At 42.4% G+C, this 21014-nt stretch overlaps 1 protein-coding gene across 5 annotated transcripts in view; it reads right to left on the bottom strand.

Annotated features, from left to right (window-relative positions):
* Positions 1–21014, bottom strand: part of PTPRC (protein tyrosine phosphatase receptor type C) — a 99078-nt gene that overhangs the window by 33183 nt on the left and 44881 nt on the right. For 2 of the 5 annotated variants that reach the window (XM_019638070.1, XM_019638069.1), the window contains 8 exons: positions 13785–13814; positions 10128–10298; positions 7892–8029; positions 5252–5377; positions 4434–4487; positions 3303–3329; positions 1390–1587; positions 124–258 (listed from right to left, as the gene is read on the bottom strand). In XM_019638070.1, coding sequence (XP_019493615.1) covers positions 124–258; positions 1390–1587; positions 3303–3329; positions 4434–4487; positions 5252–5377; positions 7892–8029; positions 10128–10296 — 847 coding nt within the window. In that variant the 5' untranslated portion in view covers positions 10297–10298; positions 13785–13814. The remainder of the gene's footprint in view (positions 1–123; positions 259–1389; positions 1588–3302; positions 3330–4433; positions 4488–5251; positions 5378–7891; positions 8030–10127; positions 10299–13784; positions 13815–21014) is intronic. The other 3 variants (XM_019638072.1, XM_019638073.1, XM_019638074.1) reach the window with 3 other exon arrangements.

The following is a 21014-nucleotide window of genomic DNA, read 5'->3' as shown; positions in this document are numbered from 1 at the left end:
AAGAAAGAAAGAAAGAAAGAAAGAAAGAAAGAAAGAAAGAAAGAAAGAAAGAAAGAAAGACTAGACAATATGTAGAACAAATTTCTACCATAAAAAATTCTTTGATCAATGCTCTATTCTTACCACATTTAAATGTATAACGAAATTTCTTTTTATCACAAGTAAACTCATTGGTTTTGGTTTCTTCCCAAGTTAAACAAATGGAAGTATTTGCCTTTTCCGGCTGTACACAGTCACGTAACTGAAAACTTGCAGGATCTGTCAGCAGAGGATATAGGAGATTAGTATTGCATAATGTGTGCCCTACGCACAATTACAGTCACTGGAATTAGATTCATGATAGAGACTTTGGCAAGCATTTAGATTACTTTTGAAAAAATCTAAACTTAAGATTTTGTGTTTCTTGATTTTTTTTTTTTACATCTCACATTTTGGTAGCATTTTATTTAGAATTTATGCATATGCTACTTTTAAGAAACAGACTCCAAGCAAACATCTAGATAAAACTGCATTTTTTTGCTCACTTTAAAGCACTCCATTTTGTTTTTTTATTTATATCTTCAATTTTCTCATTTATGCTTTCATTTTTCATTGAACACTTATTATACACAGCATGGGGGCTTCCTCTTGGACAGTGCATTTTTAGAAAAATCATTTTATGTTTTTAATTGATAATTAATTTTGGTAATATTTAGAGAAAAAAGTTAAATGGCATTTTTTTTCAGAAAAACATCAGACTTAACCTATTTAAATGTCAATAAATTTATCAATAATTTTGAACTATGAAATGGTGTGAGAGAGTGAACAAATTGACAGAGTCCCTGAATCTCTTTTCCAAATGCACGTCGTTAAGCTAAGCTTGAGTGGAGCAGACTGGAGACCTTAGTCCCTTTTCTTTCCCAGCTGCTGCAGAGCTGGCAAAACCAACTGGATGGTCTTCACATGACCACCAACTCTCCTTTTTTGTGTGAAAGTATTTTCGTTCTTCTCACAAACATGAAATCCTTGACTCTGTGCTTTTCCCCCAATCTATTCCAGACACACCTGTATTTAAAAGCATAAATATATTGCATGTATATATGTAATGACTTGAATGATGTAGAGGAGAAAAAAACAACAAAACGCTTGTGCCTAATCACTTAGTGGGAGAAATTATATCTAATCTGCATGAAACACTCCATAAAAGAAAAGTAGGGTGGGGGAATCGGATAAAAACAGGAGGTTCTATGGACTTATAATTTTTATGGAGCACAGAAGCCACCCACTGGCGTCCTGCTAACGTCCTTTCCCTCCCCCCATTTTCTCACGTAACTGGTTCCCATGACCCTTGGATGGCACCACACCTGGAAACTCCTGTTTTCATAAATGTACAAGTAGTAATCAACTCACCTGGTGGTACATATAATTCTAAACTTTTTTCAGGAGGGCTGCATGAGTCATCAAGTATAGTAACATTGGTAATGTTACACGCTGCTAGGTCAGAGGACGTGTAGTTTTTTACTTCGCCAGCAACTTTTAGTTCTGCACTAAATAATCTAGTGCCATCGTCATAATGGTAAGTCACAGAAATATTTGCATACTTGTCACCTGAAAGAAAAGAAAACAGGGAGGGCTATCTTCCATTTTTCAGAATGAACGAACCTACATTAAATGCAGATGCCTTCATATATATATTTTCAGAAATATCAAACCACGAACAGAACAGCCCCAGGAACATGAAAAGAGAAGAAACACATGAGGCGCTTCCACAGGTTCCGTCCCTAACTCCCTTTACTGCCTTGTCAAGGACCCCAGCTTGGAAGCTTCTATTTGGACGATTATCGGATTAGTGTCCGTCTTCCTAAGCAGACTGCATATGCCATGAAGGCCAAGGCCAGTCCCTTTCCAATGTCACCATACATCCAGGTCCTTCCAGGAAACCTGCCATTCGTGGGGAGGTTTACAACAATCAAGTAATTGTTGAGTTGATACATGCATGTTGCCTAACAAATTTCTTCTTGTTGCTGTCCAATTTCCTGTGCTTTCTAAAATGTCATTCTTGGTCATCTGTTTCTTTAAACATGTAAAACATTAATTATTTAGAGGGCCCAGGTCTCATCATTCCTTTACTTACATAAAACTATTAATGATAAGCCATCCTAAGCAACTTTCTTAGTGTCATCTCACATTCTTGCCTTTGTTTAAACACATTTAGTTGACTGGTAAAAATATCTTTTCAATGAATATTCATTTATTCATTCATTTATTAATGCAACAGAAATGACTAAGCCTGCGTGACATTTACGACCACTGAACCAACCACTCGGAACACGGATGGTCAGCTTTTGGAAACGTATAGTCTGATGTGGAGACAGGCACAGATGTGAATTGCCCAAGACGTGCAAACACCTAAAATAAGATTATGCACATAATTATAGGGCAGTAAATAGAGAGATAAATCTATTCAGATTGTGGTGGGTAGGGGGTAGGAGGGGCTCCCCAGAGGAGGTGGCTCACTTTGCGTTTTAAAATATGAGCAGGGCGTGGAAAAGCAGATGGCAGGAGGGGGTGCTGGGTGAGGATGGGGTGGCATTCCAGCTGCAGAGGAAGACGGGCAGGAGGCAGGAAGACACGTTGTGTGTGCGCCAAAAGCTGTCAGCCATTTTTTATTACTTAAGGGAGAGTGGAAGGAGGCTGCCATGCAACAGCGTTAGAAGGCTGAGCTGTGCACTAAAGGTTCAGGGGTGCACTGCAGGTAGGCGCTTCAGGGTGACAGGCAGAAATGTGGAAGGGGAAGCCCTGGCTGGGAAGAAGGGCTCTGCTTCCATTGGGAAGGGATGCAGAGAACGGGGGAAGGATGGATGCAAAGTGCTCTCAGGCATCTGCTTTGAGCCAAACCCCGGCAAGCGAGATGGACAGACAGACAGGCAGAAACAGATACATGCATTGTTTTCTTCTTGATAAGCCTTTAGGTATTATCCACATTTCATAGGTATCCTTACACTGAATCCTTGCCCCGCCCACCCCAAAACAAACTTGTATCATTCCATTTTACAAACACCCCACTGAAGGGAAGTGGCCTCCCGGAAGCTGTTTACGAGTAATTATTAAAATCCTGGTACTCAACACGAGGTCTGAATATAACATCAAAGCTTCTTGCCCTGAAGGACACTGGCTCTGAAGATTTGGGGGTAATCATTGGTGAGAAATTAGAGCAGTGAGTTTAGCGTGCTAAGGGGGTCTTGGAAGCTTGGGATGAAGAAGTAAGCAATTAAAGTGCTATTCGAAAGCGACAGGCGCTGCCCCTACGTAAACAAACTTACCACATGATTGCTTAGTTGTAGTGGGAACTGTAATAGAGAAAATAATGCAAATTATTAACATTTCATCTTAGAATATCTCTGCTGTACTCATGTGGGGGAAGGGCGATTTATAATGTTTCAACTTGGTAAACTAAATGCCTGCTGAGTTAGGGTTGGCAGATGACAAGGGATTTGCAGGGCCTAAGACAAACGTGTCGATCTCAAAGCTTCACAAGTTATAAACTAATGGCTAGTTCTAGAAAACTTTTTTTGTTAATAAATACAGTTGTGATAATAATTATATGAAGACTTTTGAGTGCACATACCTGACTAGAGCATGGCTGACTATGCACGCAGCCAAAACCATTCTCAAGGTCCTCATCCCTTTGATTTATCTCAAAATAGGTACTTTATAATTATAACCCCTAGGGAGTTCAGTTTACACTTTTGTTTTTTAAAAAAAGAAAGATCAGAAAATAGGCGAGGGCTGCTTCACTCTCTAGTTGAACCCTTGTAAGCTGTTTGCACAGATAGTAGATCTGGGGAGACAGCTCTCTTAGCAAATTGAGGTGTATCTTGAGTGAGCATCAAGTTTAACTGAAGATGTGTGTGGAGATGTGCTTTGGGGGCCCAGAGATCTCTAAATCTGGTCTTTGAGTTGGAAGGATTGCGGGGAGGATGGTGGCCTTCCAGGCTCAGCCCTGGTGACCACTGACAGGCACCCCAGACTGCTGGGACCCTTCCCGCAGTCTGTCTTTGTCCCGCCAGCCCCGCTGAGTGGCTGGGGCCCTGTCCTCTGTCCTCACTGCTCACCCCTGGAACAGAGAGTCCATCAGTAGGACTGTTCTCTTTCATGCCAATACCTAACCCCACTCTTAGAGAAACAAGTCCTGGTCTAGTAGGTCATTTCTCCACACGTTTTCATCAAGTACACAACTCCTGGAGGACGCTACTCCAAGGACGTGACAGTTTATGACAGCCTCTGTGTGCCCTGCTCCCATCAGCAGTCACACTGCAAAAATAGATGCGTGTCACTAGCTGCCACCCGACCCTCACGATTAGAACCCGCAGTGGAACGTGTCAAAGGAGGGACCGTTCTCTGAGTGCATCCCAGGCCCGTTGCAGTGGCATGGCTGAGGGTAAAGCTGTCACCTGTTGTTGTGGGCATGGAGGTCTGATCAGTTGTTGCTGTAGAGCCATTGGAATCTGCAAGGGAGTGAACAAAATAAGAACAGTTAATGAGCCTGCCATATCGAGGGGCAAGGGGAAAAGGCTGCTGCCACAAAGAGTACTGCCTAACCCAATCTTTGCTGGAAGGGCCCTCCTTCAAAGTGACGCTTGTGTGTTTTTAAAATAAGAACAGGTATCAGAGATTTATCGACACATGGCCCTTTAAGATAACTGATAGTTTGAGCCATCTGAACCGACCCTGCGTCAGTGGTGTGCAGTGTTGGTTCCTCAGTGTAATTCTTACTCCTTCTCAAACCACCCCCTCCCCCTCTCGGGTATGACTCGCCTTACTGTGATTACTAATAAGGATGCCACTTACTCTTTTGTATTTTTCATTTCACACCAGGGTTTTTACACCTCGAGCCCTCACCCAAGTTAGAGAAACTGAGTCTTCCCAGGACCACCTTTGCAGAGGGGAGCTCTGACCCACAGGACAGAGCTGTCACATGGGCCCCAGTCGGCCACACAGTTGAAGAGGCTGGATTTGGTCTCCGGCCCCATGTCAGCAACAGCTCTGTTCTTTCTTTTCTGCCAGGAACTTTCCCCACGTGAACAAGGAAATAAAATATGCCCAGGAGAAGCTTCCTGGCAAAGCTCGTTTTCGTGTCTATATGTAAAGATTTGTAAAAAACGGAGACCCTGCAGACAATATCTGGTGTGAAATAAAAGAGCTGCGTCCAAGGGTCCGGTTCCCCTGTCCTTCTCCGTAACCTAGGACTCTTGGAGTGTCGCAGGCCAACCTGAGGAGTTGTCTGCGCTGGTGCTGGAGGTGCGTGCAGGTAAGGCAGCCGGGCTGCTGTGTGCAGAGCTGGGGGTGGCTGCTGACGGGGGGCGGGGGCTGGATAGGATCGCCTCTGCTGGGACACCTGTAATCAGAAAGGCCATCAGCACTGGCACTCTCTGCGGCCACTTGAGGGCGGCGGCCAGACAGCCAGTGTAAATGGAATCACGGAGGCTGAGCCAAGCCCCAAACACCCAGGCACGTCTGCAAAACCACGAAAACCAGCAAGGTTTCTGGGAGAGATGAGCTTAAGAAGTCCGAGCAGCTTTGTCATCAGAACCCAAATTTTAAAAGTATCTGGGACCTCAGGAGACAGCTTGGACCACCTACAGTATCAAAACTGCAGCAGAGTGACCCGGTGGCCCCTGGGTGCGGGCGCAGAGGCCCCCAGAATGGAGGTGGAGGTCTGAGTGCATTAAGGCCGACACAGGGGGAAATGCAACCTACTACGCGCTGCGAGTCTCCACGGGCTGCAGCTCCCTGAGGAGGGGTCCCTGCTGCGGGGGCTCAGTTCTGATGTTCTTAGACTAGAGCGGAGCAGGGTCCTGCCTATGCAGCTGCGGAGCTCGGGGGGCCTCCTTTCCAGCTGACGGTTACAACTGTGCTCTCGTGGTGGAGGCCGCGCTGGCCAGGAGACAGCCGGCCGGTTTAGAACTGAATATCCCGGCTCTACTGACATCGTCCCCTTATGGTCTAGCCCCATGGGAGCTCATCGGTATGGAAGGAAGTGTGGCTTGCTGTGTCCCGTTAGGACTATTCAGGGTCAAGCTTCGAAGCACCTGAGGCATCCTACATCCCCCCAGGTGTCACACCCAGAATTCCAGCACAGCAGCCCATGTGTGTGCACCAGCTGCCTATGAGTCACCTGGCGCTGGGCTGGCTGTCCCGGCAAAAGCAGGACTGCGGCCAGCCCCTCTAGGAGCGCGTTATTTCACTGCCACGATCGCCATCACGTGATGTCACGGTCAGCAGGGCAATGTTAGCCTTCATGGGCAGCCCGATCCTCAGTGTGTTAGCAGGGACACAGGGGTGCGGCTCTAAAAACGGCTTTGATGCGAGCCACAGCCTCAAGGTCACCTGCGCATCCCGTGAGACCTGAAAACGCACCTCCCCAAATTCTGAGTTTGGGCTCCAGCCCTGTGTTCAAAGGCGCTAAACCCCCACGCTTCACTCCAGCAGGATAGAATGAATACCGTAAACCCATTCTTCAGTTCGGGGTCCGCAGAGGAGGGCTCCCACAGAACAACAAGGGTACCGAAGGGTGTTTTCCCCCTTGGAAAAAACTCAGACACAGAACTGGCCCTTTGTGACGCTGTTGCATCAGCCAGGTTTCTTTTCAGCTTTCCGCCTCAACCTTTTCTGCTCCTCTTGTCACAAGAGACCCTTGTCCCCGTGCTACTCTGAGCACGGCCTCCCCCCACCATATCCAAATTCACCACCTTCCTGCCTCGTTGGAAAACGACTGTCCCTTGTGTAGGTAATGGTTTAGGAATGGCATTTGCCATTTTAATTAGGTTAATTCATCCTAATAGATTTTCAATGAATGGACTTAGCCACTGTGAGAGGGAGATGGCCGTGATGAGGGCAGAGCAGGCCTAGTCTGTGTGACCAGCAGCCCCACGGGCCAGTCCTGTCTGGCTGCTTTATGGCTCCTCTCTGGCCACAATTTCTGAATCTGCGGAATTGCTAAAAAGGCTCCAAATCTTTTTACTGCCGTTCCCATGGCAGCTGGAAGGGGTGGAATAAGGCAGGAGGTGAGAACAGCTCTTCCCCCAGCTGTTTAAAGTCTGTAGATTGCCTGGAATGATTCTTTATGCCCAGGGAACAGTTTTACTACTTCAAAATAATAATTATTCTATTTGATATGTTTGATTCATACTTAACCCAAGGCCACTTCAGGGCCAGCTCTGTGGGCGCTCCATTTATACCTTCAGCTTTCAGGCACTCGGGGCACTAAATTGATCTGTGTGCCTGTGTGGGTTTGTCACCTGACAAACATGCCCATATTTCAGGATTAAAAAGGGCACTGTCAAGTGATTTAGACACTGATTTTGGAAAGACAAGGGAGGGACCACTTCACCTTGTTTTCCTAAAGACATACACGCTAAGCTGAAAACGTCTCATGTTTGAATGGGGAACATTAACATGTATTTCTTTTTCCTTATTCTTTTAAGACGCAATTTAATTGTGGTCATATTTTCTCAGTGACAACAAAAGTCATCTACTCTTTACCGTTTGGCTTATGGGAAGGAGGTCTTTCAGCAGAGGTTCATGTCTATTATTCTCAATTCCTAGCAAAATGAACTTTTCACTGTACAATGATACTTGCCCTAAATAAAAAGAAACGTCTAGAGGACCATGAATAATTGTTTCCTCCCAAACAGGTTGCTCCTGTATTCTCATAATTCTCAGGCTTGATTATTTCATCTCTATTACACGGACCTTGGTTATGTGGCCTCCCAGACTCAGGGTCACTAGGAAGGCAGGACATTTCGAGTTCATCCCTTGGACCGATGGTTGGGTCCCCTCACACCACCCTCAAACACAGGCAGCTGTCCTGCCCCTTAGCATTTGCCCATCGTCTGAAGGACACGCAAACCTGATGTCTCATTCGTGCCCGGAGCCAGGGTGGGTGGAGAGAAAGAAGCCTTGAGGCTGGGTGTCTGAGTGTCAGATCCGACAGAGGGTGCTTGCGATGCATGCGTGGCAAGGGGCGACGTCGGTGCTGGCGTAACACCTAAGGCAAGAAAGTGACATCATTTCGTCAAGATCTCCCCACTGCAATGGAAAATGTAAATACCAGGAGGGTGTAAGGAGCAAATTTACCAAGCTCTGAAATGACCCAAATGATGACCACAGGTGTCTGCCCGGGTGTAACAGCCTGCCAGGAGGGTGGCCCTGAGCTCCGGGAGGTTCCCTCATGTTTCCAGGTGGCCTGTGTGACTTCCGAGTCACTGAGCTTTTTGAATTCTCCATCAATATTACAAACCGAAAGCTGGGACATTGCTTTGTAGGTAGAATAAGAAAAGAATCTCCCCACATATGGGGGTCTCTTATAAATCACAAAGAAAAGAAAAAATAGAAAAGTGGACAAGAGACGTAACAGACATCCATCGTAATTGATACAATGGCCAAAACGTATATGCAAGGATGTTCATTGCGTTGAAAAATGTCAAAAAGTAGAAATTAAAAATATATTTTCAACTAGCATACATACTGGCAGAGTTTTCAAAGATTGATAACATGTAGTGTCACAAAAAGATGGATGGATACAGCTGCACACATGCCCACAGATGCCCACAGACCCTGTAACCAGAGTCTGGGGGCCATATCACCACGCTGAAAACGTATCCTTAGGGAGGGGGATTTGGGGACATAGTATTTGCGGTGCATGTGGGTGTAAAATACACATACACTCACACTCACTCACACTCACACACACACACACACACACACACCTACCTATATTGATGCTTTGCAACAGGATAAACTATTTTTATAAAAATGATATTACATAATTAAATTTAATGCTATGCATGTGGATATGGATTGCAATCATTTTCAAAACAAGGACAATTTTGAAAAGGTATATATGACACTGTTAGAAAATGGATTTAAAAGATTTTTTTCCCCCTATGTATATCAGTAAGCAAGAAAAATTTGGTTGCACTCCACAACATAAATCAATGATAAACGTAAATTAAACAACACATGTAGAGTTTATCCTAGTAGGTAACTCAACGGTCGCCTGATAGCAAGATCACCTTCCAGAAAAGAAAACGTGCTCTTTTATTGAAAGCATAAGAAACTTGCCAAACCAATTTTCTGTATTACTGTGCCAGAGCAAGTTAGTATTTTAAAGTTATTTATTCTTATTTCTCATCCATGCCATGTGAAGCCTTTCTTTCCTCCCTATACAAAATCCTAGGGAGGTGTTATACATGCTTGTTTTTCAGACTAAGGCTAACGGCATCTCTCAACACAGGCTTAGCCTCTTTCATCGGAGCGTCTGTAGGCCTGTTGGCCTCAGAAAATGGCCAGGTAGCCCATCGTTTCAGAAAAGACATGTACGTCACTCATGTCGGCCCATTTATGTTCTGAATATACCGGCCCACCTGACGTGAACCATAGAACAAGCGAATCGCTGATTGTCAGGATTCTAGGACGCACCACGGTCTTTCCTGGCAAAAACACCTCCCACGCCACTCGGAGATTTTGCTGCGGATATGGCCACATGACCTTACATCCTACCGTGAGGACTCACAACCTTAATTAATTAGTTTTTAAAAAAATAATGCAGATGTCCCTGGAAGAGATCCAAATGAGAAAGCTGGATTGTTAATCCTCAGTGTGAATTTCAAAAAAAAAAAAAAATTGACTGTCCCCAATGATTTTCTGATTTTGAGAATCTGGAATTGAATAAAGAGATTCTGCTCGGGGGTGGGGGTTGGGGGGCGAGGGTAGGGGGGAGGCAGGCAGAGCTGGAGATGGCAAGACTCACAGCATCCTGAGATAGGGTGTTCTGACCTGTCCAGGGCTTCAGGGCTGGGGACAGAGCAGCATGTGGACACCAGAGAAAGTGTCCCCGATTTTACTCAGGGGGCTTGCCACCCTCCAACCCCTAATAACATGTATTCATTAGTCAGCCAATATTACGCAAACTTCTAGATGTCTCACATCTTATACGCTTTCATAAAATCACATACATGAACACATAAGGAAAAACATTTCTGATATCTTTAGAATTAAAAAAAAAAAAAAAGACAAGTTTCCCTAAACCCATCTCAGAAAAACGTCTCTGTGCCGACCTGTGACGCCAGGGCTACTAGCATTACCCAAAGAGCTGGGGGACACGTCTGTGGATGCACTGCCTTGCCCAAGATGTGGCGTGGTCTCTGAGGAGTTACTGCCTCGTTCAGAGATGCTTGCGGGTGAGGATGGGGTGGTGCGGGCAGGTAAGGCAGCACTTAGAGGCCAAGTGCTGGGCTTTTCTGATGCGTCCATTCCTGTTATGTTCATGGGAGATGGAAGAAGGAGAAAAGCAACATGTGAGTCATATCCTGAAACACATACGCACTTGAGTTTATCATTAACTTTCCGTTCACTATGGTGTGTGTATATATATCCACACCCTACTGAAGCGATACATGGTCCATGTGTATACACGGTGTGTGTATATATTGGTAAATACAGACACATCTGCACATAAAAATATACGCACGGAGCTGCATACAGGCGTGGAGATATAACATGAGGATGCAGATAGAAAACCAGCTGCAGAGCAGTGGCGGAAGCTCAAAATGGGCCAGCGGAGTCGAGAGAGGCTTTTCCCAGCCTCTCCCTCAGAATTCAGTCGCTGGATTCTCACCTCTGCAAAGTAGTTTGGTTGGAAGGATGAAGCAAAGTGCATCAAGATGATTAAAAGAAACTGTAAAAGATTTATCCATGAAGAAAAGAATAGAGGACGCTAAAATTGGAAGGAGATTGTTAGGGGGACTAGGGTTTCAGGAGAAAAAAAAAAGGTACACGTGAATTAAAACAAACAAACAAAAGAAAGCACCTCAAATTCAGACAAAGCGAAGGCTGGGTAAAAGACAGGAAAACAAAATTCACAACACAGATATACAAGTGACCCAAGTCTACAAAAATGCTTTCAACTTTATGGTTAACAAAGGAAGTACAACTGAGATGCTGAAATAACATTTTCCGCAGTTTCAATTCTTTAGAAAGAAGATAAATGTGATAAGGCGGTGTTGAAACAGGAACATGCACAGCTGATGAGAACCTACAAATGTAAGAGCTTCCTGCAGGGCAAATTAACACCATGTGTTAAAGGCCTGAGAGAGAGAGAGAGACAGAGAGAGAGACAGAGAGAGAGAAAGAGAGAGAGAGGTCTCTTAGCAAATGTATTTCTTTATAAAAGAAATGGGGAAATACACCAACATTGTTTCTAAAAGACAAAAAGCACCTTGTGATCTGTGGACCTTGGGATTACAGAAGTGTATTTTTTTCTAAATTTTCTATGTGTCATATTGTTTACTGACATGAATAGTGGAATTTGTTTTTCAATATTTAATTAATAAAAATTGAGTTACATCCCACAAGTATTTTAATTAATTCTGTTCAGTGAGACTGGGGTGAAAGGGAAAGGCACAAATGTGGGAAGAGGGAGAGAATGGGAGAAATGAGAAAAAAGGATAAGACAGGAAAGAATTAGGACCCGAAATGGAGCGATTACTGAATAGGGAATTAAGGAAACGGAAGAGGAGATGACCCAAAGAAGTCCTAGCTTCTTTCATTAAAGTCAAAGATACAGCGAAATCAATTTTTACTAAATCCAGACAAAAACCTTCTGAACTAACTGAAGTGCCCCAATGCCAACGCCCATGAAATGCTGCAGAACCATTCTGGGATGCCAGAAATCCAAAGTGATAGTATAGTTGTTATATGCATGACTTTTCCAAAGAAAACATTCAATCCCTAAAACTTCACAGCCCAACAACTCACAAATAAATGATTTTACTAATAAACTTTCACCCACAATTACATACCCACGTATCCAATTAATAGGCAAGTAGCTACGTCCTGTCTTCAGTAGAAAATCCTAAGTCTAACTTTAGGATTCTCTCACCTGCTCTGCTCTAGGAAAGGTGGACGATGGGGAAAAGATGAAAAGAAGAAAGTGAGACAGAGAGAGAAAAGATGGGCCGGAGACAGGGCGGACCTTAAAATTCTGTGCAATACCATTAACTCACTTTCATCAGTATAGACTTGAACAAAGGATTTGTTTCTTGTTTTAGGGGTAAGTATCTTTGCTGTTGGCAGGGTTCTGGGGATCCCTTTAGCTTTGAGAGCAATGTTGAGACACTCTCCCTCCATCAGTCACTCCCACTCTTTTGTCAGATTTGAATGACAAAGAGGCTAGAAGGAAAACCACTCCAATTTCTGCACACACTTGCGCTATATTAGTTTGATACATCACATTCCTAAAGATGTCTTCTAGCCAAACAAGTGCAGTCCAGGGCGGAGGAAGCCAGGCTTCCTAGCAGCCTTGGTGCCTTTGTGGCACGTCTTCAGCTCAGTGTCTGTTCCCAAGTTCCATAAGTAAGACTTTAGGATGAGAAAACAGGCACCCATGGCCAATGCCACATTGTCCCTGCGCCCCCACTTTGGAGACACTGCTGCTTTCCACGGATTATATTCTTGTTGGCAACATGTGGGAGAGACCCTTCTCATTTGCATTTTGGGTCATGATTTTAACGAACCTGGTTGCAGCGTTTGGAGGTTTGTTATAATAGAGTCAGCGCAGAGATCATGGAAACCCTCTCAGTAGAGTGACGTGTCACCTACCGTTTTCTACACCCACTCCCCACCCTATCCCATTCTCATCCCCCTTCCTGCAAAAATAGCCAGTGGAGATAGTGGAGATGGACTCACCCCACCATAAGAGGCGGGGGTGCTAAGTTGTCTGGGTGTAAATGGCACAAACCAGTCTCCTGTGCATTGATGACCCACATGGATTTATAAAACCTCCCTGCCAGTAATTACTGTAAAACTATAACATTCTAATGGCAGATCTTCTTAAAAACAAGTAAGAGAATACACTTCTTATGCAGATCTAGGAGTCTTTTGTTACTGTTTGCATAGTTCTTTGTGTCCATAGTTTGGAATGGATTTTCATTTAATTACAAAAGTGATTCCTTCAATAACCCAATTCTCAGAGCATTACAAATGTGTCTCATTAGAATGGTGACTGCAATTATTAAATCAGCATTGTCTTAATGGCTTTACTTACCTTCTTAATGTGTACTGTCAACCATATAATTAATAAGAAAATTCATAATGCATTTTCAATAACAATAACATTTCAGTGATGTCATTAATTTTTAACCATATGCAGCCTAACTTTTATCTCTTATTTTGCATGTAATATGTATGAATTTATTTTCAGCATCTTCATTGTTTAAATTTACCCCAGGACTAGGATACTTGTTAAGAATATCAATACAGTTGTCACAGTAGAACTTGAAAGTAATTATTACAAAATATCTTAATAGTCTCAAAGCCTTTCTCTGAAGGAATATATATATATATATATATATATATATATATAATTATGTTTAAAATTCTAATTTCTCACATAATTCTTTAACTCAGTTTTTAACTATAAAGTTTTTTATCTAACTTGAATGATTTATAGGATTAAAATTTAAAGATTGGAATCCTGCCATGTGATTTACTGTCAAGTTTAAGAAAAGTTATAATTTATACACAATAATACATATACAAATAATAATATGTTCAGGTAGTTATCAAACTTTATAATTTATAAGCAGGAATATTTAAAACAAGAGAATGTGAAGAACCATTCATGATTACAAAGTTTATCCTTACAAAATGATTTCACTAGATAATAACAGAAAACCCTATCAACATTAAATATATAAAGTTTGCAACAAAAAATAAAATAAAATGCAAATATTAATTCTTACCAGGCTTGGAAGTGTTAGACGTGTTAGCTTCTGCAAAAAGAAAAACAAACATCTCTTAGAAAGTTTTGAATTTCATACATACATATGTAAATATAAGTTAGATTTATATATATATATACACATATATATATGTGTATATTTATATATATATATATATATATATATACACACACACACATCATCTCTATATTGACATTCACTAAGTGACAATTTTCAGCACCATTTACCCCAACGAAATTATATTCCTTTTCTTGATGTCATGTTTACAAAGCCCAAGTGTGTCAAAACTATGCTATTAGTTTTTGAATTCTCAGGTTTAAATAAGAAAATTAATAGAATAAAGGAGAGCTATTGGAATTCATTTCAAGCCTGCAAAAGACTTTGGAAAAGGTTTTGGAAAGTTTTTCCCAAATGCATCACTTACATAGACAATAATTATCTATTGAGTGCCTACTAGGTGCTGGACATTATGCCATGTTCCAGGTATATAATTTAGAAGTGTGTTGATTTGCAAGAGAAGTAATAAGAAAAACAATATTAATATAAAAATAACTAGCAGCTCATGTGTTTTAAGTGAAAGGAAAAATAACCTTCATAGTAACTGTTTGTAAAGAATTTAGCACATTGCCACTTTCAAAATATTTAAGTTGTGAACACATTTTATATAGTATACCTTTATCAGAGAAATATATAAGCTTTTAAATATCTGAAACTATTTTGATATGCTCCTTCTCAATATAAACACCTAATTTCTTGGAACTTCCTACAACTTAATTGATTTAGTTAGGTTTAAAAAATAGGCATTGTTTTGCTATTAGGTGCTAGGTTCGACCTGATAAGGGCATGGCCCTTCGTCCTGGAAAAGCTTACAATCCATAAGATACACAGATGCCGCCAGTGGTCTGCAAAGACATTTAAGTCAGACATGTCCCTGATTCCAACTAACAATAAAAATGTCTCCCACCAGGACTGAGGAGGAGGAAGGAAAGCAGCTGCAGCGGTGTCGCTAAGCGCCTTGCCTATAATAAGTGGCTGATGATAAGCGATTGTTGAACCGATTTGGAGCAAGAGTAAATGCAAGGGAGCGATCTAACAGCTCTGATGACAACAGCTTTGGGGGAAGAGCCAAAGGCAAGCCTTATTGGCTATGATAAGGACATCGAGTTTTTCCTGGGAGTGATGGAAGCCATCGGATCAATGCATATAGAGGAGAAATCTAATAGATTAGATGAGAAAGGAAGAATCTTAGTGTTCCCTGTACAAGCCCTGTCGCTAATTCTCAGACTGTTAGACTCTGAATTGAATTCCAGCTGGTTTGAAAGCAATGCATTTTTTTTTAAAGGAAATACATGATCTACAGCTATTTTCATCTAAGTTTTGAAAAAGAGACCAAGGTAAATTACCAAAATGGGGATGACGATTTCTAGCAATGTCTCTTTTTTTAAAGAATAATTCGGAGAGGATATTGTATTACAAACTGTTCATATTTATGGAGTGTTTCCTGGGTGCCAGGCACCGCCCCAAGCCCTTTGCTTGCATTTTCCCCCTTGAGCATCCCAGCACCCCTAAGCTGCTTAGAGAAGTCAAGTTTCTGGGGAAGTTCACAAGGCTAGGGGCTGCTCGCCGGGACTTGCCCCAAGCCTGTCTGCCTCTGCAGGCCACACGCTTGACCCTCACACACCCTGCTTTCCTCATTAATTTGTCCTCACAGCCCTTCCTCTCGATTGGACCTTTCCACATGGAGATTCAGCCAATGTTTTAGGTTTATAAAGAGCTCACAATCTGAGCAAAAGAACAAGAACCTCTTAATCAGAATTGGACTACAGAGCACCTGACTAACCGTGCTGCAAAGGCTAAAACTAACTGGACCCTAAGTACAGGTAGTCAGGTTAAATTATATATACATATATAATACAGAATCTGATTTTGACAGGAAAGTCAACCAAACTACAGTGATTTAAACAAAAATAGTACAACTCACAGGTCTCTTGTTTAGCTGTGAAGAGGCTCTGGAGCTTGGGAACAGAATAAGGTGTCTATATACCTATATCTTTGTCTATCTATATCCATGCCTATAGCTCTATTTCTCCATCTATGTCTATACATTTCTGGTCTAATCATGGTCCCATAGTCAACATTTCTCTAAATCCTTTTATCTTTAGTGGATAAAAGGATTTAGCACCCATGGAAAACGACAAAATATCTAAAGATTGATCACAGAGTCTTTCTGCTGTGTTCATGTTACTGCCCGTCAAGGCTTCTCAAACTGAACATGAGTTTTCTTTTACACCCATTTATGTCAGACTCTGATCCTAAATTTCTCCCCTGAGTGGGTATTAGGCTACATTAGAGCACTGCAGCTTATCTTGTATTTTATTTCATTTTCTTTATAGAGTACATCACACACACACACACACACACACACACACACACACACACACACACCCTTTTATCTGTTTGAAGGAAAATCCCAAACCATCAGCATCGCAGTTCAGACTCAGTATAAAATTTAAATTGTTCGTTCTCACGGTCACAAAACCCCTGTCAGCAGCTTTTCAGCCTGTGACACTTGTAGTGAATGTGATAAATCACATGAAAATTATTTAGGTTCTCAAAACACCTCATAAAAGCACTTCCACATTTCAGAAATGCAAGCCAGTCCCTAATGTGAGCTAATGTCCTTAAGAAAATATTTAGGGATTGCAGCGATGCCACTATGAAATAACACTTTAATTTCAATAAGCCATATCCACTAGATCACATGAATTTTTAATTAGTTTTTTAAATATCCAAAAATTTAACTAGAAATCTCAAAGTAGAAAGACATATAAACGGAACCTACATGAAAGAGCCTCGTTAAAAATCTAAAGGTCATGATCCCCCGCCCCGCAAACCATCTAATGACTGGCTTGAATGTAAGCAGTCTACTAGCAAATCCTCCTACGGAGGCTGCCTTCCACAGGTGAAGTCACCTAAATATTTAGAGGAGACAATACTACCAAATGTCTGCAGTAATTTGTCAGTGTCCCTTATCAGATTTTGTGATTCTTCCTAAAGTCTATGAACAACGGCTTCAAATGTCTGTTGCAGCTCATGGATACAGACATTCTCAGAACATCCCCGAGATCGTAGGTGGAAGAGAATGTGCTGAACCTTTATCTAAACACTAGGGCCCAATGAGATTGGTTGTACGAACATTTAGCTATGTCATGACCCACCCATTGGCTGCAGTTGGTCACAGCGCCATCTGCCTGGCCAGTGCCCAGCAGGGGAACTCATGTCAGCCATACGCAGACAACAGCCCTGTACTCTGGAGACCGGACTTCATGGATCTCTTAGAAGCAACCACATACCATTAGTGGAGTCAAATAAAATAATAGATTTTATTGATATCAATAGCACTACCATGTGTGTGAACATTGTATATGAACAATGGTAGGTGTGGAAAACAGGTGAAGAAAAATATGCGAAATAGCAGGGGGCATGAAGGGGACACACGTGGAGGTGTGTGACAATGAAGAGACGGCATCGGTATTTCTAAAAGCATGAACTGCATTGAGCTCTTACATGCTACGAACACATCAAATAAATACAGCGCACTAGAGCACGGTGATACACTCAGTGTTGCTACGAGTTATCCTTGCCTTTACTCTTCCTGGGACATTATCTGCCTTTCTCTCTCTCTCTTTTTTTTTTTAATGTTAAGTGCTTGGATTTTCATTTAGACAAAGGAATATTTAGAAATAGCCCAGTAGGTGGCACCCTAGCACCAAAAATCTGCCAATTATTTACCAGAGATCATTTCCTGGCATGGTCCTGCTGAGAATCACCAAAGGAACTCACAAGGTACATGAAACAGATGAAAATGGAGATGACAGAACACTTGATCTTCAAAGCTGTGTTGTTCTCACACATGTATTGTTGCTGAATTTACCTTTCCCAATATGTTTCCTTTACACCTCAAGATGTTTAAGTGATTGCGATTCAAAGTTACCTTGAAGTCACACCCTTAAGTGTCCGACCAGAGGTTTCAGCAAAAACTAATACTCAGGTGAACAAAAACGACATTTCAAAAAGACATACTTGGGCTTTAAATGCCAACTGTTCCCATCCCAACTCCCCAGAAAGAAACGGAGTGGCGTTGCCAAGGGGACTTAAATCTGTCTGGTTCGACAAATCTAAGAAAAGTACAAGGACAGAGGGTGACATGGAATAGATGAAACCAAGACTTGTTCTCAGCATCTGCCGTAACATGAACGGCGGCATGAGCTGAAGGTTGAGAACGCATACCTGCCCTCCGTAAACATGCAGGCCATACAAAAACGGAAAAAGCAAAGTAAGACAAAGAAGGGCCAGCTAAAACAGACGCGCGTGGCTTTCCCTGCTCAGGAAGCCACGATCATAACACAACACATACATGATGCAAAGGGGTTCTGCCTATACTTACTCTGTAACCCAATGAAGGGCCCACCGACAGCAAATTCAACAAATCATATCAAATTAAAAAGCATTTATGGACTAAGCACTGGGTGCAAGGGACAAAGGAGGTTATTATCTGGATTTCAGAGAGGCATAGAAAAGAGTCTTTCCTTCCCTTCCTCGCTTACCAGTGAATAGAGGAACGATAAGAACGGTGGCCACCATTACTAGAACGTTATTATTGATCAGACGCTGTGCAAATCTCCTGACCTATGTTTTTGCACTTACTCACCCCAGCTAGCCAATGAGTTAGCCACTATTCTTCCTATTTTATAGGAAATGAAACTGAGACTTAAAGGAATGTAGTAAATTGCACAGGATCACATGCGTAGGCCGTGTGAAAGGCGAATCTTAATTTCATAATAAGAATAAGAATAATTTCCTTATTCTTTTTATGTTACAACGCTGGTTATATTGTTATGAGGTCTGGAATCCCATGAATAAAACTGTTGCTGCTTACCACCAGAAGATAATTTCAGAGATGCTTAACTGGTATAGAGACAGGAATTTAACCCATGGATGTGTAGTTCCTTTGACAGACAAGGAACTGAGGCTCAGAGAGGTGCAATGCCTTTCTCATATCGTGCAATGTAGTGAGGCCCGGTGACCACGGAACTTCAGCGCACCTTTGAGGGGGGGCCTCACTCTTAAATACTAATGGACATCCAAGAAACACTAGCCCACGGTCTCTGACAAGACAGAGAACAAGAGAAACAGAGGGAGACTCGACAGGAGCAGAGAAACTCCACAGCCAACTGGAAAACTGCCCCTCCCCTCGCGTTCTCAGAAATGAGACAGCACTTGCTCCATGAACAGAGAGCAAGGCTTAGAGAGAAAGCAACGTTGCCAGACCAAGAAAGGGAGTCAGCAGACACTGGCTAAAATCTTTGGGGAAACAGAAAGTGGTACCACAGAAAATACCCTTTAAAGATGGTGAAATATCTTCAAGTGTTTGTGTTTGCTTCTGGAAAGCAGGAGTCGAGGATGGGGATTAGGATGGAAGTAAAGGGCTGGTCTTTTTATTTATTGCAGATTTTATAGTGCTATTTAAACTTCCAATATGCACGCACGCATTTGAATGGAAATATAAATAAAAAAGGTATCAGTACGCAAAACTGAGGATCAAAAGGGCAGATGTCCAGGGCCTCGGGGTTGAACCACATCAAGAGATTTGTTCTTAAATATGGCAATCATAAGTAGCTGTGACCTCACAAACATTCCTGTTCCATGGGTGTGCATATGGGTACACACACACACACACACACACACACACACACACACACACACACCTCTAAATCTACAGGCATGCATTTCTATATCTTTTATATTTGGTTCAGAACATCATGTTATCAATTTCAGCCATGTTGATTAAGTAAACCAATAACAACGAAAACGTTAACACAGGCAGGATGACCATCTACAAAAGGCTGAGTACTTTGCCTTGTTTTCTATCTTAAAATATTTATCTGTAAGTCATGAGGAAAATTAAAAAACAAAAAACTAGGCAATCACTTCCTGTTTGACAGTGGCCAATGTGAGTGAGGTCTTTGATTTAGATTCAGAGGTCTTAAAATGTCCCACAGTCAAATTTGTTTCAGGAGCATGTCAGGCTACTAGTCCCTCGGAGGGCGTCATCGAGTGTGTTACTGTATTAAAGGCAAAGAGAAATTCATGTGGCTTCCCTTAACCCCAAATCCCCCCTAAAAGGTTTTGCACAAGCCCGTTTTTCCAGGGACATGCTGCAGACATAGTCAGGGGGCCTCCATGTGCCCGAGGACACAGCCTGTGGCTCAGGTTTGTTTCAGTTATGGATGGTAGAAAGAAGGAGGGGGGAGAGAGAGAGAGAGAGAGAGAGAGAGAGAGAGAGAGAGAGCGAGCGCAAGAGCTTTTTAATTGCATTAATCGCTTATCATAGGTTTTTGCAGCTCTTTGCTTCCTCCATGATGGGGTAGGAGCAAATAACCAAAGAAGCACAGGGATCGTCGAAGGGTGTTTGCACCAGTGGTGAGACTGTTTTATTAGTGTCTTTTGTACTAGTAATAATATTTACTATTTAATAAGCAGACACTATGTGATGGCCCCATGCTAAGTAATTATGCATATTACTTTATCTAATCATTACAGGAGCCCTACAAACTGGATAGCATTCTCTTCCTTTTACAGATCATGGCTCAAAAATAAATAAATCTATGCAAGGCGAAAGAGCACAAAGCCAAAAGAGTTTGGTTTTAAACGCCGGTCTAACTGTAAAAAGCCCCATGCTCACCCGTCTAGACCCTGTGAGGGGGGAAAATATTTCATGCTAAACCCAGTAGTCAGGCCAGAGAGCTATGAGACCCGACGGCAAGTAAAATGTCATGGATGAACCGTCAGAACGGGATTTAGAGGAAGTCACACATTAAAACTTATTTTTAAAAAGTGCAAATTGCTGGGCAGTGACTATGAAAGGGGTGGATTCCATTGTTTAGAGAAAAAGAAATGCGTTGTTGGGGGGGGGGAATGTGGATGGACTCATGACAACCATGGTACCCCGTCGCGTCCTCCAGAATTTTCACCCAAATCCCCAAAAGAGGGGAACAATGAAACATGCTTGAAAATGGTTTACTGTCATCGCACCCACGCTTGAAAACAACAAAAGAAGAAGCTCATGCTGCTGAAACCAGTGTCTTGTAAAAGAAGTGGTGTGAGGAAGTAAGTGGGGAAGTGGAGGTCCCCACGGGGAAGAAAAGGGTGGGGGGAAGGGGTGGGGAG

Source organism: Hipposideros armiger, unplaced genomic scaffold, assembly GCF_001890085.2.
Source record: "Hipposideros armiger isolate ML-2016 unplaced genomic scaffold, ASM189008v1 scaffold_37, whole genome shotgun sequence".
Classification (NCBI taxonomy): domain Eukaryota; kingdom Metazoa; phylum Chordata; class Mammalia; order Chiroptera; family Hipposideridae; genus Hipposideros; species Hipposideros armiger.
This window is presented reverse-complemented; position numbering and strand designations above follow the sequence as displayed.